The 26,164-nt window shown below is 35.4% G+C and overlaps 3 protein-coding genes across 5 annotated transcripts in view; 2 read left to right on the top strand and 1 right to left on the bottom strand.

Annotated features, from left to right (window-relative positions):
* Positions 1 to 17,933, top strand: part of LOC143904680 (otoferlin) — a 38,705-nt gene extending 20,772 nt beyond the window's left edge. Inside the window, exons 5-27 of one of the 3 annotated variants that reach the window (XM_077419516.1) lie at positions 31 to 292; positions 1,879 to 2,055; positions 2,290 to 2,352; positions 2,722 to 2,806; positions 6,067 to 6,410; positions 6,738 to 7,048; positions 7,270 to 7,513; positions 7,712 to 7,948; positions 8,476 to 8,784; positions 8,869 to 9,021; positions 9,344 to 9,544; positions 9,622 to 9,873; positions 11,290 to 11,597; positions 12,040 to 12,401; positions 12,778 to 12,963; positions 13,146 to 13,878; positions 14,302 to 14,472; positions 14,942 to 15,111; positions 15,488 to 15,806; positions 16,068 to 16,266; positions 16,342 to 16,560; positions 16,754 to 16,854; positions 16,945 to 17,933. In XM_077419516.1, the coding sequence (XP_077275642.1) occupies positions 31 to 292; positions 1,879 to 2,055; positions 2,290 to 2,352; positions 2,722 to 2,806; positions 6,067 to 6,410; positions 6,738 to 7,048; positions 7,270 to 7,513; positions 7,712 to 7,948; positions 8,476 to 8,784; positions 8,869 to 9,021; positions 9,344 to 9,544; positions 9,622 to 9,873; positions 11,290 to 11,597; positions 12,040 to 12,401; positions 12,778 to 12,963; positions 13,146 to 13,878; positions 14,302 to 14,472; positions 14,942 to 15,111; positions 15,488 to 15,806; positions 16,068 to 16,266; positions 16,342 to 16,560; positions 16,754 to 16,854; positions 16,945 to 17,125 (5,587 nt within the window). In that variant the 3' untranslated portion in view covers positions 17,126 to 17,933. The remainder of the gene's footprint in view (positions 1 to 30; positions 293 to 1,878; positions 2,056 to 2,289; positions 2,353 to 2,721; positions 2,807 to 6,066; positions 6,411 to 6,737; positions 7,049 to 7,269; positions 7,514 to 7,711; positions 7,949 to 8,475; positions 8,785 to 8,868; positions 9,022 to 9,343; positions 9,545 to 9,621; positions 9,874 to 11,289; positions 11,598 to 12,039; positions 12,402 to 12,777; positions 12,964 to 13,145; positions 13,879 to 14,301; positions 14,473 to 14,941; positions 15,112 to 15,487; positions 15,807 to 16,067; positions 16,267 to 16,341; positions 16,561 to 16,753; positions 16,855 to 16,944) is intronic. The other 2 variants (XM_077419518.1, XM_077419517.1) reach the window with 2 other exon arrangements.
* Ns4 (Nucleostemin 4) lies at positions 17,915 to 21,242 on the bottom strand. The gene is made up of 5 exons (XM_077419521.1): positions 20,575 to 21,242; positions 19,815 to 20,131; positions 19,087 to 19,732; positions 18,524 to 18,946; positions 17,915 to 18,186 (listed from the first exon to the last, which is right to left on the bottom strand). Exons 1-5 carry the CDS (start codon positions 20,663 to 20,665, stop codon positions 17,942 to 17,944), a joined length of 1,722 nt encoding a protein of 573 aa, XP_077275647.1. The 5' UTR covers positions 20,666 to 21,242; the 3' UTR covers positions 17,915 to 17,941.
* A 138-nt stretch (positions 21,243 to 21,380) lies between these two features.
* On the top strand, positions 21,381 to 26,058 carry LOC143904681 (protein-lysine N-methyltransferase SMYD4). Its single transcript, XM_077419520.1, has 11 exons — positions 21,381 to 21,858; positions 22,822 to 23,065; positions 23,213 to 23,393; positions 23,498 to 23,816; positions 23,911 to 24,160; positions 24,276 to 24,601; positions 24,740 to 24,813; positions 24,906 to 25,018; positions 25,129 to 25,426; positions 25,573 to 25,735; positions 25,828 to 26,058. The coding sequence occupies exons 1-11, from the start codon at positions 21,689 to 21,691 to the stop codon at positions 25,970 to 25,972; spliced, it is 2,283 nt and encodes a 760-aa protein (XP_077275646.1). The 5' UTR covers positions 21,381 to 21,688; the 3' UTR covers positions 25,973 to 26,058.
* Positions 26,059 to 26,164: the final 106 nt, after the last annotated feature.

Raw genomic sequence — 26,164 nt, forward strand, 5'->3', positions numbered from 1 at the left:
TTTTTTCATGGATCCATGCATTTCCTTTAGAAGCACCGCTTTTAGAAGCGTACGATCCCTGCTGAAATTGGGAAAACAGAGACCGCCACGTACTCGGTCCTGCGACAGCGGCTCGGAAACGAGAGAACTCCTCGACAGACAGGATTCCAGTTGTCCAACTTCGAACGAGCCTTCGCGAACAAACTCTACGACGTCCCTCGAAACGAATGCTTCCGATAATGACAGTCAATTAAGCGCCAAACCTGAGCAAGAGGAGACTGTTGCAAAGCCGGCCAAGAGATCTAAGCCTAAGGTTTTAATATCTCTTTCAATAATAATTAATGTTCATTAATAATTCGCGTTACGTTGCACATGTTAGTATAAGAATGCTAAATATAAAAAATTTTGAGATTTAGTTATTATATTGCACATAACCAAGATCTTACATAGTACGCTGAAAGCACGAGAGTTTAAAAATAATAATTATATCGAGTAGAAATCTTATATATTGTTTTATTATATTTTTATTGTATTATGTTATTATTACATATTTCTCGCATTTTATATCTTTTCCATATATTACATTTTATATAAGTTTATATTATTATTAAACACTGTTATATCTTTATTTATCTGAAGTTTAAGATGTTGCAAGTTGCAATATTAACAAGAAAACTTTTATTTTCCTTTATTTCTTTGACAATATAATAATAAATTTAACAGACAGATAATTTAAACAAAAACACAGTTCTCGCAAGATAAAGTAATTTTAAAATGTCACAGCAAATTGCATTAAGCATTTACGATAATACTGACATAACGCAATTATTCGTAAATGACAACGCAATTATCGTTAAATGAGATTGAGGTCGATCGATCCTGAAAAGGTAAGCTTAAATTACGAGCAAAGGGTGAAAAAATTTTTTACGTAAAACCTATTTCGATTTTCTTTCTACGAGCAATTTTGATATCATGGTATATCTATGTTGTGTGCTTGAAAAAATATTAACAATCCGTAATAATATCGCGAAACAGGATATTTTTCTCTGGAAATACTTTATAAAGAAGCATATATAGAGGTATTGTCCTTCGATTTATTAACTGATGTACAGAGATCTTGAAAAAATTTTCTAACACGAAATAATATACAATATCAAACACTTTGTGCAATGTTTATTATTGTATAACTATATTAATAGAAAATATAATACGCTTTAAATAATGTATTATATACTTAGAATAAAAATTGTTTCTTCCGTAGTCGCAAAATTCGATAAAGAATATAGAGAGAAGTAAACTTCTCACTAACAATTGGCGATCGCTTTTATAATTCATAATCGATAAATATTGTACAAGTACTGAAGAATGCTTCTCCGATTTTCTCAAAATAGAAAAAATCATATCTTCTGAATGTACTGAGAATTTATTCAGAATCTAGCCCATATGTTCCTTCGGAGAAGCGAAATGATAAAATTCCTTTTATAACGAACAGATACGTGACTTTACTCCAAGCTATATAAAAATGATATATGAGAACCGTAAAAGGTTCTTTAGCAGAAGATTTCTCAAATTTCGATCCATATATGAATTCCTCTAATGGTCGACCGAGCTTTTTGAGTTCATTATTACATTCAAAACGTACACGTGTTACTAGATATTGTTCTCCGATTAAGTAATTTTAAACGTTGAATCACTACGTAAGACATGCTTTGAAAGCAGTTGAAAATGATAGAGCTAGGCGTATTTTCTTTGTCTCCGTCAAATTACAGCAACCATTGTACATACATGCAACGCACCTTCTCGAATTCAAAGGCATTGCACGTGCCGTCTGATTTTCTGCATTGCAGTTCAAGTTATTTAAATCAGGTTGAATCAACGTGAACTTTTCTCGTTTCACAGACGAGCGATACCTGGCAAAGTGTGTTAAAAGCCCAAGATTATCAAGTGTGCGTTACGATCATAGAAGCGCGGCAGCTCGCCGGTCTCAACATGGATCCAGTCGTCTGCGTGCAGATCGGAGATCAACGCAAATATACGAGCGTCAAGGAGTCCACGAATTGCCCATATTACAACGAAGTAAGAAGCAAAAATTGTCTAATTAACGGATTTCTGTGATATGCCGAATTTTTAATAAAAAACTTCATAAAGTGAGATAAATAATTCTTTATAGAGCTTTTGCTTTTTCCATGGCTTATTCAGATTGTTAAAAATTGTAACTGGAGAAATTATTTTCCAGAGAAATCTGATTATTTATATGTTTACAAATTTGATTTTGCCTCTACTGATTATTTCTCTCATTTATATTTTCAGTACTTTGTCTTCGATTTCCACATGCCGCCTGTTATGCTGTTCGATAAAATTATTACGCTGTCGGTGAGTTTATTCGCACATATTAATTTACGGTTTAAAATTCCGAAACGAGCGATTTAAAATTAATTTGCTCATTGATATTTAATACGGTCGAAACACAGTTAGTTGCGCGCGCGTTCCTGAATAATTTCGCTCCATTACATATCTTTGTCGTTCGCAACTACGCATTCAGCAGGTATTTAGACGAATATCAAAAATCGATTATTCGAGATTTATTATTCGAGCTTAAGCAGAAAGAACATTAAAATTCTGTTTGGGAATTATAATCAGTGAACGAATATTAGACGACGGGTCAAGCGTTTGATGTTCAAAATGAAAGCGCGAGGGCATGAGGAAGGAAGCTCAAACAGCGCATCTTTTAATAATACGCAGGTGCAGCAATCGCGGAATCTCTTGCGCGCTAATCTAACGCTGGGCAGCTTTAAATTAGACATCGCGACGGTATGGGCACAACCAGGTACAGGTTTCACATTGTCCAGAGACCATGGACGAGTCTAATGCTCGGTGTACTCGGAAATTGCGTTCTCCGAGAGGAAATTAAATCGTCCGTGACGCGAGTACCGTGATGATATCATAGTTCAAGTATACAATTACAAAACACGCTGAGGTTTATACTTAAAATATAAAATACGCAATGCATTATTAGCGTTTAAAGAATATAGTTTAAAATATATAAATTATCCGAACAAAAGAAGCTTTGAAAATATAAAGTAGACGAATATACCGAAATGCGAACTAATCAATTGTGTCTCGAATATTTATGTGTCCTTTACAAATAATTGAAATATTTGAAACTACGCGATCTTGATTGTGCGGCAAAAGTCTTCGTGTTGGTTTAGCTATCGAACCAAATGGATATCTGAGAGTATCCCTTTAGAAATTTTTATCGCGCGTCGCACGTAGATTAAATTCTCAAGTGGTACACCCGGTATGTGACTCGGTATGCGATGCTGGCAAGTGCACTTTATTTTTAGCGACAAGTGTTTTCGACAAATGAAGTCTTTATTATACATCACTCTCTGCACTCTGCCCGCGAGTTTCGAAGAGCCCCGTGTTTACAAAGAAGGTGTCATCCTCCTGCGTGGCATAATTTGCAGAACTTGGAGAAACGTAGAAATTTTTTGTTATGGACGCACTGTCTTTTAACGAGAAAAATCTCACCAACTCCAGTCTCGTTTTCTTAATTCCTATACTTTCGTTCTGCGATTCTACTTAAGATGTTTCCTGAAAGTGCGAAATTTCACGCTTCACGTGACTGAATAATCGCATGCTTAATAAAAGAATCCCTATGTACCGAACTTTTTACGAATTATTCTTCCTTGTTGAATATCATTGGTAAACAGTTGTTGGCAATATATTTCGCTTAACGATATTAATTTTAATTAACCTTGCACAAATACATGTTTAATCTCGTTTTAATAGTAGCCATTTTCGTATTTTATGTGTCAGTAGTAATCAACATACACACATGTTAGTAGTATTGGTGTTCTATCTGTCGAGTTTTCCCCAATATGTTTTTATATGCATATTTCGAAACTACGTCATTATTTTCCATAATTATACACAAAAACATTGTTGGCAAATAATTTACTTAACGGGACACATACTGCTTTGAACATCCTGATGCATAAAGGCCAATTCTGTATAAAGCCAGAGCGCTCTTACGCACAGTAATGTGTGATTAGCAAGCGATTTGCAATTAAAACAATATATTTGAAATAAAACATTTTTTGCAGTCTTCTATATATACCGCAGAAAAATTTGTTCTGCCAATCCACACACAATGCATTTTTCTGGTTACTGTACACTTTTTAATCTTTTTAATCACATCGAATTTAAATCTAGCAGAATCATCGTACGCGATCGTAAAATTCATCGATCAACGCTTCGGAGGAAATTGTTAGGGAAAACTGCGGAGTGCCGGTGAAAAAATATCAATCATCATTTGTTATACGTCCGACATTCGTTGCGAGCAGAGCAAATAACTATTCTAATTTTTATCGCGAATCGCGTTCGCATGCTAGGCTTTTCACCTCCATGTATATGGATGTTCTTACGCATGTACATATCGTAAATGTGTACTTACGCCCAAGTCCGAACCACGCGTTCTCGCACACGCTGAAGTACCGTAGTATTGACAGGTAGAAATTTTATGGTCGCCCGTATGATCGCACATCGAGATAATAAATCGCTCGTAAACGGATGAACTCCCGTTCAACCGTTTACTCACATCGATTCATTTCGATCCAAACTTGTTTGTATTGGTAAATAGTCGCGTGTGATATCCGTCTTGATGAGAAAAATACTGTGAATATGAGATTATATAAACGTGTCTCTCTAGATTTACTTATTGTTAGGATACGTCTTTCAAAATTACAAACATTCTTTTAACTAAATAGAAGACTCGTTGAATACGATCATATATTATAATTTTTACATTTTAACAATAAAGTTTATTAATTCTGTTTAGATAAAGTCTAATTGCGAATAATGAAAGTTTAATTTGTTAAACATTTTATTTAAAAATATTAATGTTTCTCTAATACTTGAGAGATATTACTAGTATATTATTTAGTTTCTATAATCAGAAAAATGTGTTTGATGATGCTGTCATACTCCGCATTTGTCTTTTAAAGGACAAAATGCTATGCAAACAATATCATGTACATTGTATATATATATATGTACTAATCTTCTATTTTACTTATAAAAACTATATCGAGATTACGTTATGGCTACTTTGATCGACGCTCCAATAAACTTGAATAAACTAATAACGTGCCAAGGCTAAAGGTCCCGAGCAAAATATCGATTACACTGTTCAAGGTATAACACGTAATCGTACGCTGTTTAATTGCATTAAGGTTGCATAATACGCCAGGCTATACGTCCAATGCTATTATCAGATATTTTTTGTTTATTTATAGAAGATAAATGAACGCTTCGAATTGATGCATTACAAGCGATGATGGCGCGCATTCGATAAAACGACCGCATGTCAGTTTTAATTGGTACCTTCATTTATTCGTACGTTTCGAATACAGTTCAAACTATAATGCGTGGGTGAGGCGTGTGGTTTTCGGACAAACCTATCAAGCATTTTCGAACGAGTTAATAAAAGTGAATGTTTTTGAATGTTATGACAGGGAGTTGTTTGTATATTACTCTGGTTTCTCTATTTAAATCGCACTCTCGAAAGATACCTATACATATCCACAAAGATAGAAAATTGAAAAAAAAACTAGTTCTTTTCAGCTGTTTCATGCTCTAAAAATGACAAAGCTTTTTGATTGCTTTTTGCAGATCTCTCTTTTCAATTTTTCTAGCTATTCTCTTTTGTCTGTATCTTAATAACTGTCTCATTGTAAACTGTAAATTTAAAATCGGGGAGTTTACCCGGACAAACGCACGTGAAAAGCATATTTTAAAGATAATGGCAGCGTGAGAAAGTTATTTATATCGAAATTATATTTTTATTGTTTTACTTTATTCTGGCATTGTTATTTTTCTACGTAATTATATATTTTAAAGAGCTTTCTTTTCTAAAAGAAAATGTGCAAAATGTTAAATTCTTTAGTTAAATTCTTTCTTTCAAAGTGTAGCGTTGTACCTCGTACTGCTTTTAGGGTAAACTCTCGTCATGTTATAATTATAAATTCCTCCCTTCTTTTGACAAATCGCGTATCACGGATAAACGTTAGTGAACTTTATCCTTAGATCATCAATTCTATCACAAATGGGCCCTGCTCACCGACCCGGATGACGTTGCCGGTGGACCCAAGGGCTACCTAAAATGTGACATAAGTGTTATTGGCAAGGGCGATACCGTGAAGATCCCTCCGAAAAGTGAAAAGGACGAAGACGACATCGAGGGAAATCTTTTATTGCCGGATGGTGTGCCGATAGAGAGACAACGCGCGAGATTCGTGGTGAAGGTTTACAGAGCTGACGGCTTGCCAAAAATGAACAGCAGCATTATGGCGAACGTGAAGAAGGCTTTCACGGGGGAAGTGAAGGATTTGGTGGATCCTTACGTTCAAGTGTCCTTCGCCGGGCTCAGCGTAAGCTCAATGCATTCTTACGACGCAGTGTTGCGGCTAAGCTCGATATTGTAAAATCATTTTAAAATGTCTTACGCTAATTATGTCGCTGCATTTCTCATCTCGGCAGGATTAGCTACATGATTTACGATACAATTTGAGAGTAGCGTAGCAGAAAAGTGATTTTGTTAAAATACAAGTTTGACAAAATCATTAAAAGTTAAAAACTAATTCCGCCCGAAACTGTTGGGCTTACTTGAAACGACATTTAATGGAGCGTGCTAGACGTGTCAAAAGCAATTCAGTGTTTTTTTTATTTATTTATTTTATTATTGGAATTTTTTCCAGGGGAAAACAAGTGTGAAGAGGCATAGCTACGCTCCAGTATGGAATGAACAGATAGTTTTTACCGAGATGTTTCCTCCCCTCTGTCAGAGGATAAAGATACAATTGTGCGATAACGATCCGGTGCACGCCACCGTCATCGGTACACACTTCGTCGATTTAAAGCAGATCAGCAACGACGGCGAAAAGGGTTTCTTGCCGACCTTTGGTCCGGCGTTTATCCATTTTTATGGCAGCATCAGAGATTACAGTCTCATAGACGAGCATTCGACGTTAAACACCGGCTTGGGCGAGGGAATTTCATATAGAGCAAGGTTGTGCAGCATTTTATTTTACAATAAGCTACAATTGATTTTTTAATTATTTCATGTTTAATAATTAATAATAATAAAGTTTCATATTTAATAATTACCAATTACAAATAATAAAATTGCTGGAATCAATGTAAAATCAAATGAAGAAAAAAATTAATATAAAACAAGATGCTTATTTATATATAACTTATACTCTCTGTTTCTCGATTATTCACATTTAGATTATTGATAGCGATACGAACTGAGATCACCGATAACGTAGAAATGGCACTGTCGGAAGTCGAAGTGGAACCGACAGTGCCTGTCAACGAAACCGCCTACGCGAGGAACGAGGAGTTCTTTCTGTACGCCACAATCATGGACGCCACGATGATTGACAAGAAGGTCGGCGATAAGCCGATGTACTTCGAAATATCCATTGGAAACGCGGGCAACGCTCTCGACGGTCACAATGAAAGTTTCAAGGTAAGGGATTTTGCACGATCCACTTTCTAGAAACAAAATTAAAAATTTTTTTAATAAAGAAACAAAATTTATCTTGATGCCTCAAAAATACTTTTTTTTTTATTAAAAAGCAAGAATTTAAAAAAAATTAGAAAAAAGTTTCGTAAAGATGTCAATTTTGTCTGTAAAAGTTAAAGCCCGTTTTGCTTGTTTTGACAGATGTACGAGACAGGATCAAAGGGTGGAACTAGTGGGGAAGAGGAAGACCTGCAGGAAGTCTTCGCTGGATCCTGGCAAAGCACCACACCAGCCAGTAAACCAATGACGCACGATAAGATTTATTATTTCTTACCGTACTGGGACGACAAGCCGTGCCTTCATGTAAGAAGCATATGGCCGGATTACAGGCGTCGAATGTACAACAGTAACATTATCGGCAAGATCGTTGACAAACTGGTAAGTTTATTACGGATTTAAGATTATTAATTACAACTATCCTTGATTTTGATTATACGCACCAATGTTTCTTAAAACAACGGCGTGTCTGGTCAAATTAATTAAGGAATCAAATAAACGCAAAAATATTAATGTAGAAAGAGATGTTGAATTACTCTCTATCGCGATTGTTGTTCATATTTAAACTATTGGTATAGCGATAGGAACCGAGATCATTTTTGAGACCATTTAATAACCATTAAAAAAATATTCATTAAATTTCTCGATTAAATTTAACATACAAAGATAAAACATTTTTTAAAGAGCTTTACTTTTATCTTCAAAAATTATATATAATATTTTTAATTATTTATCCAACAACTTTTAAATGTTCAACTTTATTTTATCAGATTTTATCATTTGAAGAATATATTTATCTAAATTGGATACCTTTAGTTGTAATCTGATTGAGGTGAAGAGATCACAGCGACCGCGATTTAACGGATTTACATAAAACCGATAACGGCTTCTCTTTGTATTCCCCGTAGGAGGAAGGACTGTCGGAAGTACAATCGCACTTGGAAGACTCAACGTGCGAAAAGCTTTTAAAATCTACTCTCGAGGAACTGAGCGCCAATTGTAACCGGTATGTTAGTATTAGCAAGTCTAGCGTGACCGGTCCGGGCGTCGGAAAAACGAAACTGGACAAGGAGCGTGCGAAACTGTGCCAGCGGGAAGTGGAGAATATCGGGATTCTGTCGCGCAACCTCAAGGCCGTCGTGACTAAAAGCAGCTTCAAGGAAAGACTGAAGACAGCCCACAGCTATTTGCAAAAATTAAAGTTTCTTGTCGAAGATGTCAGTAGATATTTTTCTCGAACGCTTTTATTGCCGTCGTATATGTATGCTTTATAAAACGAAATTGCTTAATCCCTCTTACAGCCGCAAGACTCTTTGCCGGACGTGTTCATCTGGGTGATCAGCTCCGGAAGACGAGTGGCGTACCAGAGGATACCGGGTCGCGAACTGATTTACTCGGTGGTCGACGAGGAATGCGGCCGACACTGCGCCAAGGTGCAGACTATGTTCCTCAAAGTAAGTAAATTGAAAATATGTGTCGACTCTTTGCACATGTGTCTTTTATATAGTTTAATGTACGTACCTATGAGATTTGTCACATTTTTGAGACAAAAAAATATAATTTTTAACTTGTCACACGTTACTTTCATCTACGTTTAAATTTCTCTGCAAAATGTAAGAAATATCTATATGCAATTCGTGTCTCTCGCAATTACTATTGTACTATTACAAGTAATAGTAATACTATTACAAAGTTAAAATAAAAGAACATATAAAATTAAACTTAAAAAAAATGTTAGCATCTAATATTATGCGATTCTCGTGTCTCTACGTATAGCTTCCAGGCAAAAAGAGATTCGGACCCTCGGGCTGGGCGATCCAAACGAAATTGCAGATCTACATGTGGCTAGGGATACTGAAGCACAAGAAGTACTTCATCCAAGGTTTACCGAAGGGATACGAGGTCAGCCACGAGTTGAGGAACGTGGACAGACCTCGCGCTTTGCCGCCTACTGTAATTCACTATGTCCAGAAGCACGTACGTATTTATTCGATCCGGCATAGTTCGCCAAAATATATAAATGCGTAATCCTGTTATTCTAAATCGATCGTTAGAAATTTCAATTGAGGGCCCACATGTACCAAGCGAGGTCGCTGATCGGCAGTGACGCGTCTGGCCTCTCGGACCCATTTGCGAGGGTGATCTGCGGTGAGTTTTGCAAGTGCACTCAGGTGATCGACGAAACCCTCAGTCCGACGTGGGACGAGTTGCTGCTGTTCGATGACATTTTAATCTACGGCACCGCCGAGGAGATCAAGAAGGAACCACCCTCCATCGTCATCGAGTTGTTTGATCAGGATAAAGTGGTGAGTCAAATCTTTATTTAATCACATCGTTATTTCTTTTGTTTCTACAGACAATTTCTGCGTATTACTTTTAAAACTTTACTTTAAAATTTATCAATTTGTTAAAAATCTATATCTAATACTTGAAACAACAATCAGCAGATTTTCATAATGCATGGCTATTTTATGTGCGATTAATGCCCAAAATTACTCAAAAATATTCAACTTGTAAATTGGTGAAAAATATTTATTTAATTTGATCTCAAGTTCAGATTTAATTTAATTAGAATTATAATGACACACGCGTAAAACGTTATTACTAGGAAGAATGATCGCTTTTACGATTTCGTAATCATTCTTTTTACAGAGTCATATTGTAGCTATGGACATAACACTGCATGAGGGCTCTGCTTTGACAGTTTGTATAAAACATATAGATGTCAATATACGATGCCAGATATATAACACGACGCACGTCACACGAAACCCGCACCGGAAATACACATAACATACATTCGGCATGGCACTCCGTTATATATATATATATGTGTGTGTGTTAGGATATAGATAAAGCAGCGAACTTGTGCAATATCAGAATTCGCGTGCCTCGAAATTTCGAAGGCTGCAAGTTTCCAAGTCGTAAAATTACTGCGATAGTCAACGAAGAGTTACATATCTACCCACACAACCGCACAACCGCAAATTACTTTTGCATAGGACTTGGTTCCCTTTACCTTACTCAGTTTCATGCTATTGTGGTAAATAGATACATCTCTATTTTCCATTGTGAAGTATGTCCAGGCGAGTCTATGTCATTATTCTACGAAAAAGAAACATATATACCGACAAGAATTCTCTAATAGTAACATCAATTTCGAAAAAATATGTAAAAAAATGTTTATCTATTTAAATAGATTAAATTAAAATTTGTTAAAAAAATTTATATTTATAATTTTATTATTGTTTCTTGTTTAAATTTAAATTTACAATAATCCCTTTCTTAAATAGCTACTTATCTATAAATATAAAAAATTTTTTAATATTCTATATATCACATTACTTAAATTATATTATAAACATATGGTGTACCGTTGATTAATATATAATTATTTGTAAAAATTGATTGTTTGCTATAAACATTAAATTTGAAAATAAAACAATTCGAATACTTTGATGATTTTAATATATATTCTTGTCTTAATTAGTTCAGACTGCAGAAATTACATATATATTCGTTCCCTCTCTTACAAATCCCAGATTTCACTTTGCACTTCTTCACAGTGCTCATGAATATATTTTAATAGTAAGTAAATTTAAATCTGTTAATTTAGATGATAAATGTTCCCCTTCTCACAGTTTCCTCGCATCTCCGTAGCCACACGGTCGATCAATAACATTTCTGTTTGAACACATCGAAATCTCTCTTTACGATTTCAGGGAAAATCGGAGTACATCGGTCGGGCGATTGCGCGACCTCACGTCAAACTCGCCTCCGAGTCTTACACTCCTCCACAATATCCACCGTCCTTAGAATGGTACGATGTTACAAGAGGAGCTTCGAGAGCTGGCGAGCTTCTGGCAGTCTTCGAATTGTTGGAATATCCCTCTACCAAGGATTATGGGTTTCCTACTTTGCCAGATCCCAAAGATTCCAGCTGCGGATCTCAGGCTCTGGGTTCCGGACAGGATCAAGGCCCGATTCTGCCTGTGCCCGTGGGAATTCGACCTACTTTATCGAAATACCGGTAACGTTATTGGTGTTTCGTTGTCGTTGATTAAAAAATGTCTTGTATTTTTTTAAGTAGAAAAGTCTTCGAATAGAATTTTTAGAAAAATTTTGTTTATTAATAATTAAGATTATATATATATTTTTTTAAATACAATTGACTATATGTATATAGTTAATTAATCCAGTATTCGGCTTTTATTCGAAGAATAACATTTCTATTTTTGTAATAAATTATTTTTATTTAACTATAAACAGTTTTTAACAGTACTAAAGAATTTTAAAGGCTTAATTTTTACAGTTTGTTAGAACTTTTGCTAACAGTTTTTATAACTATGCATTATTTAAATAAAGAAAGACATGTTTAATTTAGAAATATATATAGGAAAAAGTGAATACGTCACAAAGGAATAAATTGATTGTTACAACACTTTCAAGTAATTAATAGCATTGGCTTTCAGAATCGAGGTGCTCTTTTGGGGTTTGCGGGATCTGAAGAGAATTCATCTCCTAACTGTCGACAAGCCCCGCGTGGACGTTGAATGCGCCGGTCACATTCTCTATTCGTCTGTCATAGCAAACGCAAAGAAAAACCCGAATTTCAATACGCCGATCAAATTTCTAGAATTGGAGCTTCCTGAACAGGAGCTTTATCGCCCGCCATTGACCATAAGAGCAGTGGACTGTCGGAGTTTTGGTAGATACACCCTCGTCGGTACTCACACCATCAATTCAATTCACAAGTACATGTACTACCCTTTAACTAAAAGAGCGAAAGACGCTCAAGAGAGGAAGAAGAGTTTGTATCAGTTACAGTGCACAGGTAATTACACAATCAATCGATTAATTGCGAAACACTTTGATACTGTTATATAACTGCGATATAAATAGAATTTTACAAATAGAATAAATAGCGAGGGTATAATACAATATAGTTAAATATAACCTAATAAATTTTATTGGAATAATAATATGATTCTGTTAATTAAAGAATATGACGAATAATTATTTTAATTATATATGAGTCAAGAAAATAATATCTTACTCTATAATAAATAGCATTGCTTATTATAACAATTTATTTAGATGTTAACAGCAAAAAATTAAATTAATAATAAAGCTAAAAAATAACGTCCTATTTGCAGATTTAGCGTTTTAATTCCCAGCGTTTTAATTTCAAAACTTTATATTTATTGCAGCTCTCGATCCATCTAAATCGAAATTCCAACAAACGTCATTACTCGAATCGATGACTGATTTGGAAGCTAACAATGGTGATACCATTATCACTCTTGGATTCGAGTTGGGATGTGGTCTTACGAAGAAAGATAAAACGGAACAAAACTTACGTAGGAAGCAGAGCTTAGCTAATGACAACAATATAGGTGTGTTCGTAAAAACTGCGTTTAATTTCATACTTTTAAAAGAAAAATTATAAATTGTTAATAAATAAACCTATTATCAATTTGTATTTTTATATCAACACTTTTTGTGATCTCTTTATCATCTAAATTTTAAATAATACACGATATATATAAAGCAGATCTTTGAAACGTCGCATTTTTAGGCGATTTAGGCGCGTTAGAGGACGGAGATGGCTGCCAGGACTGGTGGACAAAGTACTTTGCCTCTGTAGAAGCGATGATCGAGGAGAACAAAGAACTGCGCAAGGAAAAATCCATATTCCAAAACCAGCCAAACGGAACGCTACCAATGCTCCTAGACGAAGCTGTTACGCAAAGTCAGTTGATCGCCTCGGGCGACAAGAATCCCGGAACTAATCCCACAAAGAGGATGTTCGGTTTGAAGTCACCGACAAACGCGGTGAAGTTCGTCTCGAGGCTCAGTCCGAAGCACACCCAACACAAGTATAACAAGGCTGCTCTACTGAAGATGTATCCCGGAGAATTAGAGGCGCAACCCGAGTTCGAGCAGTTTAAGGAATGGTTGCACACTTTCGAGCTGTATCGAGGCAAGAAGACCGGCGACGAGACCGAAGACGAGTCAAGGATCGTCGGTAGCTTCAAGGGCGCATTGAAGGTCTACAAGTGGCCGTTGCCCAAGGATCTGCTGGATCACACCGTGATGGGTTTCGATCCGCAATACGGATTCTTCCAGGGTGTCCCGTCGAACGAGCCTATTCACGTTCTGGTACGGGTGTACATCGTCAAAGCTAATGACCTTCATCCCTGCGATCTTAATGGGAAAGCAGATCCCTATGTGGTCTTACAATTGGGAAGCAAGAGGATTAGCGATAAAGAGCATTATGTGTCGAAACAACTGAATCCTGTCTTCGGAAAGTATGTATTTTGTGTGCATCGCAGCAATAAACACATATAAATTTTCGCTATTAGAGGGTTCCTGGCAGTACGGAGATGACTGGATTTAAATTTTCGGAAAAGTTATATGTTTCTATAATTGGAATTTTGAATCTCATTAAATTATATGTATTTGCTATTTTACATATATGTAAATATTCGCTATTGCGAATTAAAAATTGTATTTTTGTCTCTTATAACACATCATGTTATTTCTAATATTTAAATAAAATTGTTTAAAAGAATGATTTTTTTAAAGTGGAGTCTCAATTTATAAAATATTTTCACAAAGGTTCTTATTACTTTTTTTATTTTATTTTGTACGTCTTCTTAAAAGCTTTATTCTTAAAATTTAAAGCGCCGTTGTTTCTCTGCACTTTGACTAATTGCAAATTTGCGTTCAAGATGTTTCGAGATTGAGGCAACATTTCCGCAGGATTCTCTGCTTACCGTACAAGTCCTAGATTGGGACTTGGTCGGAACAGACGATATGATCGGCGAGACCAAGATCGATCTGGAAAATCGCTTCTACAGCAGACACCGAGCTACGTGCGGATTCGCGAAGAAATACGACGAGTGAGTTTGTATATAATGAATAACATTATATTATTTCGCGCACGGTTCAAATAAGACCCTTTCGAGTAATGAAACAAATCGTGTCACGCAATTCAGTAATCTAACAGCAGAGCTCTTATCACATCAGCAATAACCATTTATTTAAAACTAGCGAATCCACGAAGGAGTTTTAACGAGGACTAATGACCACTTTTTTTTCGTAATCTCTTTCGTCTAACACGCATTTACGCTCAGATCATTTTCTTAAGAGCGTCCTATAATTTTCTACCTGCCATAATTTTGTATTTATTATTTTTACAATAATATATATTATTAGATTTTAAATTGTGAAAAGCAACCTATTTTATGCCTTGAAAAGTAACATATATGGTACCTTTTAGACTGCAACATATATGAAAGAGATAAGAGAACCAAATGCGAGAACGCAATTTCGATGCACGAGATGGATTAAACGTTATTTCTGCTCCAGATCTGGATATAATACATGGAGAGATGCGATGAAACCGACTCAGATACTCTCGAAGCTATGCAAGGATGGTAAAATCGATGGGCCAGTGTATTCTCACGGACGCGTTACAATCGGCAGAAAAACCTTCTCCCTCTCGAACGAGGAGATGGAATATTATGTGCATACGAAAGGTATGTGAAAAGATTGAAATTGAAGAAATCAATATTTCTACGTTTGAATATATAAATTCTACACACATATATGTATATAGTTTTAATATATATACGTATTTTGATTTATTATATATCGCGTATACAAGTGTTATTTAAAAATTATTTCATTAAAATTTATCTAATTACAAAAGTTAGAAAATTAATCATTAATCATATAAAGAAAAAATATATGTACCTACACATACACGAAAGTAGATACACATAAATAGATAAATTACATAATAAATGATATGTAATAATCTGATATAAATGTATTATAATTTGATTTGCGCAGCTTTTAAATACGCGTCGTTGATATATAGATGCTTTATCACATAAAAGATTACCGTTTTAGGAATGGAAGAACATCTCGCCTTAGCCGTTCTTCACCAATGGAACGCCTTTCCTCGAATAGGCTGTGCCCTGGTACCCGAACACGTGGAGACCCGACCGCTCTATAATCCTGAGAAACCCGGAATCGAGCAGGGTAAATTGGAAATGTGGGTGGACATGTTTCCAATGGACATGCCCTCGCCCGGACCGTCCATCGATATTTCACCGAGAAAGCCCAAGAGTTATGAATTGAGAGTTATCATATGGAATACAGACGACGTCGTCCTGGAAGACGACGCTTTCTTCACCGGCGAAAAGATGAGCGACATTTATGTAAAAGGGTAAATATAAACTCCTAAAGAAAATTAATTTTTCATCGATATTGTATACATATGCAAATGAATTTCCAAAAGCATTAGTAACTTTAATTACTATTAATGATAATAATAAATAAAAAATGATCGAGAGTTTCTTTCAAGTATAAAATATTTTTATCTCTTAAATATAAAATATTTTTATGTTATATTATAGTTTCACTTTTCAAGATTTGAATACTATTGAAATATAATCATTGTGTACATCACTTTAACATTGCTCAACAGATGGCTAAAGGGACCGGAGGACTGTCAATCCACCGATATTCATTATCGGTCATTGACCGGCGAAGGAAACTTTAACTGGCGCTTCATATTTCCATTCGATTATCTAGTAGCAGAAGAGAAGATCGTTATCAATCGTAAAGAAAGCTTATTTAGCTGGGACGAGACCGAATGTAAAATACCAGCACGCCTAGAATTGCAGGTAATGTCGAACATGCAGCCGATGCATTTCGATCTCGTTCCGATAGATAATATATAAGGATGACGCTGTTTGCAGGTCTGGGATGCAGATCATTTCTCCGCAGATGATTTCTTGGGCGCGATAACTCTCGATCTCAATCGATTTCCCCGAGGAGCAAAAAATAGTAAGCTCTGCTCATTAGGCATGTTAAAAACGGACGGCTCTGTGCCAATGGTTAACATCTTCAAACAGAAACGTATAAAAGCATGGTGGCCGTTTTACGTGAAGAAAGAGAATGAAGACATGGAGCTAACGGTAAAACTACATATCAGTACATATAAATATAAAATTTTTAATACATATACATATATAATATGTATCTAGTATACTATTATAACAAAAATAGGAGTCTTTTAATTTTTTAAATTAAGCACATTAAACTTATTATATATTAGATTTTATATATTAAATTAATTATAAAATATTATGACTGTATTATTTCGTACAGGGCAAGGTCGAAGCTGAGATACATTTGCTCACGAAAGAGGAGGCCGAGAAAAATCCTGCTGGTTTTTGTAGAAACGAACCCGATCCACTGGACAAGCCAAAGTAAGTATAATAAGATATAGCAATATCAATTTTTACTCTTGTTATGTTTAATCTACCTTTAAATTCTATATTCATAATTTTTTTTTGCAGTCGACCAGATGCATCTTTCATGTGGTTTCTCAATCCACTGAAGTCCATCAAGTACATAGTTTGGCACAATTATAAATGGGCTATTCTGAAAGCTATAATTGCGATCGGATTGATCATACTTTTGCTCTTATTCTTTTATGCAATACCAGGTTACTCCGTAAAGAAGATCTTGGGAGCTTAAAAAACTGTTCGTCGCAATGTATAATTGTTGTTTTAGAAAACAGTTTGACAATTTAAATATATAATCGTAATGCTACATTGTTACGTTACAAAATCGTACAAAATCGATGTAAATTAGCATTTTAATGAATTAATTTATTTAATTTGCCCATAATATATTGGCTTATAAAGATTAGAATTTTTTTATAGACAAAATAGAAATTAATCCGTAAATGGATCTCAGTATAAATGAAGAATATATACAGGGTGTTTCTGAGCAGCTTATACAAAAAGCATAATTGAGAAATACCTTGTAAAAAAGTACCAAAACAAATGAAATATTTTTCGAGGAAATAGAAGTCGTTTATCTTGCACAAGTTCGTATTAATTAGGCGAATGTTGGAGCACTAGAGATTGTTTCTTACGTACAGATATTATCATAGATGATTTTTTATGAAATGCTTCGTCCCTGAAATAGTCTTAATAATATAGCTTTCTTTTATAATTATGCAATCAGTTTATAGTGGACCAAAGTAACAAAGTAACCAGAATAATTGCAATTGTAAATAACTCCTGCAAGCAGTGACCTTAAAAAATTATGAAAATGAGAAAAATATTAGCAACAGAGTAGTGGCTTGTGTACAAAGTAATCTATTTTTACTCGTAAAATATTCTGTGTCATAGTGACAATTGTGTTTCGCGGGCGAACACACAGGAAAATCACTCGACTAGTCCCCATTATCATCAGGTTGCTCATTATATATTAAGAAAAAAATGTGTGTAAAAAAGGAGTAAATAAAAATTACCTGAGTAAGATGCGATATAATAAACTATTTTATTAATCCGCAGATAACAATGAAAACTTATTAGGTGCAAGCGGTACATCATTTTCCTCGTTTGACGATTCCGTTGAATCATTCACTGCATCATTTGCTGCACTTCCAGAAGATTGCGTCAGTCTTTCGTCGTCACTTTCTTCACCTTCAGAAGACATATTTTCAGTAGGTGTACTGAAATGATCCCCTTTATTCCTAGCTTGAATCCATCTTACAGTCTCAACATCTGCGTGATTTTCCCATTTTTCTACAAAAATATTATTTACATTGTTTTTTCATATTTCAAATATAATTTATTTTTATACTTTGTTTCAAATATTTATGTTCTCTAATATATGGAGAGATAAAAGCCATAGCGGTGTAAGTCAAATTTTTTAAAATATTGACACTCGTGTGCAATCTATACAATATATAAAATTGCGTCTATGCATACGAGTCAATATTTTAAAAAATTTGACTTACACCATTATGGCTTTACCCCTCCATATGATTTAAGAATTATATTTTAAATATAGTTTTCCAAATAATTTTTTTCATCAAAAAATAATAAAATTTTCGTCTAATCAGAGAGAATGCAATAATACTTTTATCAATGGTCCAATTCGGCGGGTATATGTACAAACAAATTTTTCCTTCTAATGTCATTCGTAGCAACGAATTTGCCGCTCTATATGTATCCAATCTAGCCGCTCGCGCCGTCTTGAAATCCTTTTTGATAGCCCATGCGTCGCAGATATCCATAGCGGACCACGTGTCATCATGCTCTGGATGTGGAATTTTTAACAGTTTTGGTAGATTCACTCTTTCGGCCAAAAATTGTATGACGGTATACGGTTCCCTAACTTGAGCGATCGGGAATGAACCCATTAGTATCTGTAACTCTTTGGGTACGGTCGAGGGAAATACCAAACCAGGACAATCGCACAGACACACAGTCTTTGTGAGATAAATAGTCTGAAAGTGCTTAGTGTGACCAGGAGTGCGAGACACACTCACGACTTTTTTACCTGTAAAATAAATATATTAGATAAATATGTTATATATATTAATGACTCAAACTCTCAAATGACTCTGGTGTTAAGTATGGAATATAAATATTTAAAAAAAATGATATAATACAGTTGTGTAATGAAATGGTCTTGCTTACCCATCAACGCATTCATCAAGGAAGACTTTCCAACATTCGGCGTTCCAATACACCCAATGGTCAAAACTCCATTTTTGTATTTTTCATGTTCAAAATAAGTGGTATCCTCCTTTTCTATTGTCACGTTATCCTTGTGATTTATGTCATCTAAATCGTATTCCAAGTGCATCTCCTCCTGAATTTTCTCATACCAGGTACTTAGGTCGACTTTATCCCCAACAATATCTTTGCAAGCTTCCAGCAATTTCTGCGCCCCTTCCGCGGCCATTCTCAATTTTCCTTTGCGAGTTCTTTTCTTTAAACCTTCCTCGTTATTCGTATTATTACGGAGATTGTAAGTGGGATACGATGTAAACATTAGAATGTATAATTTTGGATATTGATTGTGAAAATACTCTTTCCAAGCCACCACCAACGCTGGAGGTGCTAGATCGACTTTGTTTAACACCAAAATCATATCTTTCTTCAGTTTCTTCGTCACATAATCGTACAAATACGGAGGGAACATCAGTACGGGATATCTGATGTCAACGATAATCAGTAGGACGTCTGACATCTCTAGAACTCTCCACAATTGTCGCCAGGTTTCTAAATTCAATTCGAAGTAGCTCAAGCTAGCTAATTCCTCCATGCTATTTAAGTATTCCTAGATACAAAGAATTGTTCGTCAGCAAACACGTTCGATATAAAGCTAAGATTTTGTTTAGAGCCAGGTCGCAACTACATACCGTGAAATATCTCTGTTCTCTTATCTCCAATTGCTCCTTTGTCATACTGAAATCCCACGGAGGTCGCTTTGGCATGTCAATCCCAGGTGGAAAATAATTATCGGAAATCTCTTGATCCTTAAGACTCGCAGGTTCGATACTTTTAAAAGCTCGTTCCTTGCGCTTTCGCAATTTCTCGTTGGACTCCTGAAAGAATTGTAGTGCGTATCTATTCCTTGAAGATTTGCTATCTCTTGGTTGTTCGTTTATCTTCATCACTTGTCTCTTATGTTCAACATTGCTCTCATTGCTGCAGCTTTCCTCGTCATCTGAATTTACTGTTAACAAACATATATACTTTTACAGCATAAATCATTTACAAATAACAAATTAGTAATAAAACAATAAAATTGCAATTATATCAATATTTTAGACATAATGCTAAGCTGTGAGGCACCAAATGCTTAAATAAAATTTTATAAATTAACCCTGCAACTGCATATTCTTTTTCAGCACTCACAACGTATATGTGAGTCGTTTGCATCCGCGGCATATTAAACAACCCAAAACTTTACCAAAAATTCTGAAAAAATTAATGTGTTCCTTGAGATCTTAACTATAAGTTTAAACTATAAGTTCATCTAAACTATAAGTTTAAACGAACGCGCTGGGTAAACAAACCTCTGGAAAATATCACGTAGTCAAAATGCCGAGGACCCACATGTACATACGGTTGCAGAGTTAAATTAGTAACTTTTACATTAAACGCATTGATACGCACCAACCAAGGTTCGTTGCCGCTGCTTTTTAGCCTGCATCTGCTGCCTTTTGGCTTTTCCGCTAAACGGAGTTTTTCGCCTTCCTTGAGGCATGTTTCCGCAGTTCCAATCCCGTTACTTCTTTCAACCACTTATCACAGATTTCAAGTGTCGTACGAAAATCGTAAATTATTTATAAAGATTACGATCTTTAATTTCACGAGACGAGAATCTGCATGATGCCGAACAGCTTTAACCACTTTAACCATCGAGACTGTTCCAGACTATTCTGGACGAGACCGCGCGCGCACAAGTGTTTGTCGAACGAAATTAACCGGACGAAGTGACGGCGTGAAACGTGAGAAATTAGGAAACTTGAAGAAATCGTGACGAGATCATCGCGCTGAACAACGTTGCACGAAATTGTGTTGCACAAACAGTGCTGTTTGCTGTTACTGCTGTTAGGTTAGGACGTTAATAAAGTGAGATCGCGATGATACAAGATAAGGAAAGAGAGAGACACACACAGTAAGTCATTCGTCGCTGTTTTACCAACTCTTCGGCAATCCAAACGACAAGTATTAATACTCAGGTCAACCCAATGAACAGAATGTCTCAAATCGAGAGATGTAACGTCTTAAAGACGTCATTTAAGACGTTGTCTGGAAACTTAACTGCTCCATAATCCGTTTGGATTGCCGAGAAGTTGGTAAAACAGCGACGAACGAATTATTCTGTGTTTCTCTCTTCCCTCATCTTTTACTATCGGAATCTTTACTTCATATTTCGATTGTCTGCCATTTAGGCGATGGCGGCGCGTTTCATGTCCACATTACGGTCCATTACATCAGACAAAAGCCGACTGGCAGTCTATGGTTATATAGTAAAAAACATGTCTATGGTCAGGTTCATCCAGGTTGTTTCTCCCTTTCTGTCGCCGCGCGCCAATCATATTCAACCGCGCTAAGGGCACAAGGTAATACCAGTTGGACGTCTCCCCACCCTTCCTCCGGCCGCGCTGCCCTTGGCAACTCATTTACTCATGTCGTCGTAAGCAACCAACGCAACTTCTTGTCGTCTTCTCTCGCTCCGAATTGCTCCGAACTCCGAGCTACAGCTACACGCTTCTGTTGGCGTATGATGATGCGCGACGCTGACATCGTAACGGAGTCAACCAGAATGGACTGGGATAAAGTCATCGATACCTTGAACTGCAAGCTGGAGCTCTCCCGACTTAACGGCGAGATAAAGGGCATGAAATGTGAAAAGGATCTAATATCTCGTTTGTTGCGCAATCCGGAGCTCGTGTGAGTACGATCGTGTAGGCAATGTGTCTATCTCAGGGAGAGCTCTTCATATAATGTATCGCGGTCTTTAAAATAATCATTTTATTAAATTCTGGCGAGATAATGAAGAGCTCATCACTAGTGCGTTCTTCTGAAATAAAATTTCACTCATTCTATATTCCCTATTTTTAAAAAATTAACGGTAATATATTTATTATATTATATACAGAATGTTAAGAGAAGGTGATTTTTAGACGTATGTAGGACTCGTGGAAACAAGCCGAAAAGTTTTAACAAGCATCACTCCAAATACCATTTATTTCCCAGTTATAAAGCATTCAATGTATTCTCTGTTCGTTTCACGCATATGCATTGTATAATATGTTTACACGCGACCACTCATATACTCGTCCTTTATAAGCTTCTCAGGTCGACGAATAATGAACGTCGTCGAACTTTTGGAAGATAAGTATTCTTCTTCGACGTAGATAACAAATGCAGTTCGATTGCACGACGGTGTCCCTGTGCATTTCCTCATGATTATTAAACAACATTTAAACAAACAATTGTTTTCAAGAAAAGTGGATAGGACGCGTTCAGTTGCATGCTTACCTTGCTCACTGGATTTACTCCATTTATTTATGGAAACATTTGAAGAGCATGGTGTATGTCACGTCAGTCGACACATTGGACAAACTGATACAAAAAATTGAAAACTTGTTAACGAATACGAATTAAATCTGAAATTTTTGAACGTGTCCGATCTTCAATAAAAAAGTATGACGAATTGTGTTGAAATGAACGGAGGAACACATAAATTATTTTTTGAGTAACACTTGCCAAGATTTTTCGATTTGTTTTCACGAGTACTACATACTTCTAAAATTTGGTACAACACCCTGTAAATTTTAGGAATAAACAAAATTGTTTATTTCAATTAAAATGTGCGTTGTAGCGTATTGCATGGTCTTATTTGGGATGCAGGCAATTAGTGTCCGCGTGGCTGAATGTTCTCTACGACATAAGAGATAAGAGAAAACGGCAGAAGGACTTGGAAATATCAACAGCTTTCAAGTTGTCCGGGAACAAGGAGTTTCAATCGAAAAAGTATGCTGCATCACTGGAATTGTATACGAAAAGTGCGTTGTACGCTCCCTCAAATAGTGTAGATTTGTCAATAGCAATCGCAAATAGATCAGCCTCCCTATTCTATCTGGACAGATGGCAGGTAAATTGATATTATAATACTTTTTTTTACAATTATTTAATTATTTCTATTTTTTATATTTATTTTGTTGATAATAACAAGTTTAATGTTATAAAATTATTACACTCTTTACAAGTAAATTTATTATTTGCATGATAACGCAAAAAGGATTGCATCAACGATATCAAATTGGCGATTAAATTAGGCTATCCTGAGAATTTACGTTACAAACTACATCTGCGTGCAGCTCAGTGTTATCTGAAATTAGGTAATAGAGGATCAGCTGTTGAAACTGTTTTGCAAATGCATAACATACTGAATCAGCGTAATATGCCGAACGAAAAGAAAGGTAGGTATTCACTTTGTATATATTTAAGTCGGAGGAAAAAATTGTTCATTTGTAGACATCTTTCTCGTATTTCTCACATAATCAAGAATTATTGAAATTTTTAGAGCGGTTACAAAGACAAATGAAAGACATAACATCGAGAATATCATGCATGGAAGATAATGCGGACAATGCCACAGATACTACGGAATTTCCCTCACAGCCTGAAGTCGCATATGGCGAAAATCCTAATTTTCGGTCCGCATCGGCGGCGATAGAAGTGAAATATGCTCCAGAAAAGGGGAGATACGTGGTAGCTAATAGAGATATCAAAAGGGGTCAGATTCTATTCGTTGAAAAGGCATTCGCTTTTGTCCCATTGCCTCACGTTAAAACTTATATTTGTTACAATTGTTGTCGCTCGTGCGGCGATACTCCTGTACCGTAAGTTTCTACATTTACTTGTGCTTTGAGAAATCGCCAAATACATATACATATGTATTATATATATGTGTAAAATATGTTAAATTTTACACAGATGTACAGAGTGTGTCGACAGTGCGTATTGCAATATTGATTGTTGGGATGAAGCACGCTCGTCTTGCCATCGTTGGGAATGTCTTGGCAATCAAATGGGCCTTTGGTCGCACATTGGAATAGCATATCTGGCTGTAAGAACGTTGTTCAAGTGTACAGCTGCAACTGAGGATAACAGAATTAATGAAGTGCAAGACCTAGTGACTAATTTTTCGAAGCTCCAACCATGCGACGTTATTTCGTATGGAATCGTAAGTGTATTAATTTTCACGCGAAAATAAGATATGTGACGTATGTGCCATGGTATAGAGAATTTTTCGTAAAACTAAATTTATCGCATTATTCTTAATTACTTCTTTCTTTCAGACGGCAATTATGCTTACGCTGTATCTATCAAAACATACAGATTTTTTTAAAGTTGTCAATCTTAAAAAATGCTTAGTATCAAAGTTCTGTAACGATCTCAATTGTGACCTCGCGACAAAGGGGGATGAACGATTGTATGTAAGTTCTCTACTGTTGAGAAATATATTACAGCTTATTTCTAATGGGCATGCTATCACAAAGATAAACGCGATAGCGGATAATAATAAAAATAAACTCCTTATTCAACAACAAGATAGAATAGCTACAGCGATTTATCCCTCTGCAAGTATGATGAATCATTCTTGTGATCCTAATATAATTAATAGGTAATATATATAGATATTTTGATTATGAAAAATGAGACACAGTTGTTCATTGCTTATATATAAATGTACATAGAAAATAAATATTTCTACATATATATATATATATATTTCAATGGCACTAACGCTATTATTCTTTAGCTTTTTAGGGCAAACTTTAATAACTAAAGCCACACGGGATATTGCGACGGGTGAAGAAGTTTTCAATTGTTACGGTATATTAAATGTTGATAATAAATTAACAAATCATTATATTTTATTGATTTAGTTTCTTTGTTTTTATCTCACTTTCGATATTATGCGACAGGAGCTGATTTCAGAAGAATGTTGAGAAGGGAAAGACAGGAAAAAATGGAAGGTCAATACTGCTTTAAGTGCACTTGTACAGCATGCACTCTACCAGAATATGAAGATATTTTGGTAAACTATTAATTATTTTTGGATATTTACAATGTTGTACATTATCATATTTTGTCTGTACGTGTGTAGATATATAATATATGCATAAATGTACGCTTATTCTTTTACAGAAAAAATTTTCTGCGATGAAATGTCCTGAATGTAGCGGACCGTTGAGTGATAACTGCCACTCTTCCATGTACTGTATAGATTGCGGAGCGGCAGTCTATGAAAATACTTATGACTTTACATTGAGACAGGCCCAACACCACTTTGCCAAAGCAGAAATTTGCATAGAGGAGGAAAAGTACGAGGAGGCGTTAATTAAACTGAAAGAATGTTTGCTTCTTAGAAAGGACGCATTATACAAGTATCACGAGGACATTGCCGCTACTATGGATCTCATGGCAAAGGTGTACGCTATTATGGGTTTGTATCAATGATGCGAATATATGTGGGATGACAATCGGTCGAATATTATCAGATCGATATCTGATATTCGATTTCAAGTCAATCGTTCTTGTACAGAGCTATGCGTCATCCCAATAACCATTGTTATTGCTTTCTGATTTTAGGACAATGGTTGAATTCGATTTCGTATCTCGAACACAGTATTGTGGCCATTGAAGAAAGATACGGCTCTTGGAGCATTGAAGTCTGCAATGAAATCAATAAATTAACGGATATATGCCTGCAATATTTGCAAGAAGAATCTAATACATCATCAAAATTTTACAAGTAAATATCGAAATTTTGTCGTTTATAAATTATACTGAACTATAATTACGTCCGTTTGTCGTTTATTGCAATGCATTATGTATTTGTTACAGAAACGTGTTGAAGAAAACACGACGATATTTAAATCGTGCTCAAGAAATTATAGATCTTACGTACGGTCCATGGAACGAGGTTTACCGTGAAATTGCCGTGAAAAAGGAGATTCTTTCCTCTATTTTAAAAAATTTCAACGTCTGATATTTGTGTGAACAATCTGTAATGTTTAACAGATAAGTGAATAAAAAAATATTGGAAAGCGCGTTTGCGCGCTTTTCTATATATTTCTTGAATGTATAAAGAACGATTGTATCATTCACTTTTTTATTGTATACATTTTTCTCGTGTATTTTTAATATGTTATTTATAATCTATTTATCAAATAAGGATGAT

This window comes from Temnothorax americanus, unplaced genomic scaffold, assembly GCF_048541705.1.
Source record: "Temnothorax americanus isolate GAGA-0224 unplaced genomic scaffold, ASM4854170v1 Scaffold56, whole genome shotgun sequence".
Taxonomy (NCBI): Eukaryota; Metazoa; Arthropoda; class Insecta; order Hymenoptera; family Formicidae; genus Temnothorax; species Temnothorax americanus.

What these genes read in the sequence shown, in the direction of transcription:
- Ns4 (XM_077419521.1), bottom strand. Translation starts at nt 20,665, where the DNA reads ATGCCTCAAGGAAGGCGAAAAACTCCGTTTAGCGGAAAAGCCAAAAGG. An exon ending in GCGGCAACGAACCTTGGTTG is followed by an intron (nt 20,132 to 20,574) that starts GTGCGTATCAAT and finishes GTTTGTTAACAG; the next exon opens with TAAATTCAGATGACGAGGAA. An exon ending in GAGAACAGAGATATTTCACG is followed by an intron (nt 19,733 to 19,814) that starts GTATGTAGTTGC and finishes CTTTGTATCTAG; the next exon opens with GAATACTTAAATAGCATGGA.
- LOC143904681 (XM_077419520.1), top strand. Translation starts at nt 21,689, where the DNA reads ATGATGATGCGCGACGCTGACATCGTAACGGAGTCAACCAGAATGGAC. An exon ending in TTGCGCAATCCGGAGCTCGT is followed by an intron (nt 21,859 to 22,821) that starts GTGAGTACGATC and finishes TTTGGGATGCAG; the next exon opens with GCAATTAGTGTCCGCGTGGC. An exon ending in TATGCCGAACGAAAAGAAAG is followed by an intron (nt 23,394 to 23,497) that starts GTAGGTATTCAC and finishes TGAAATTTTTAG; the next exon opens with AGCGGTTACAAAGACAAATG.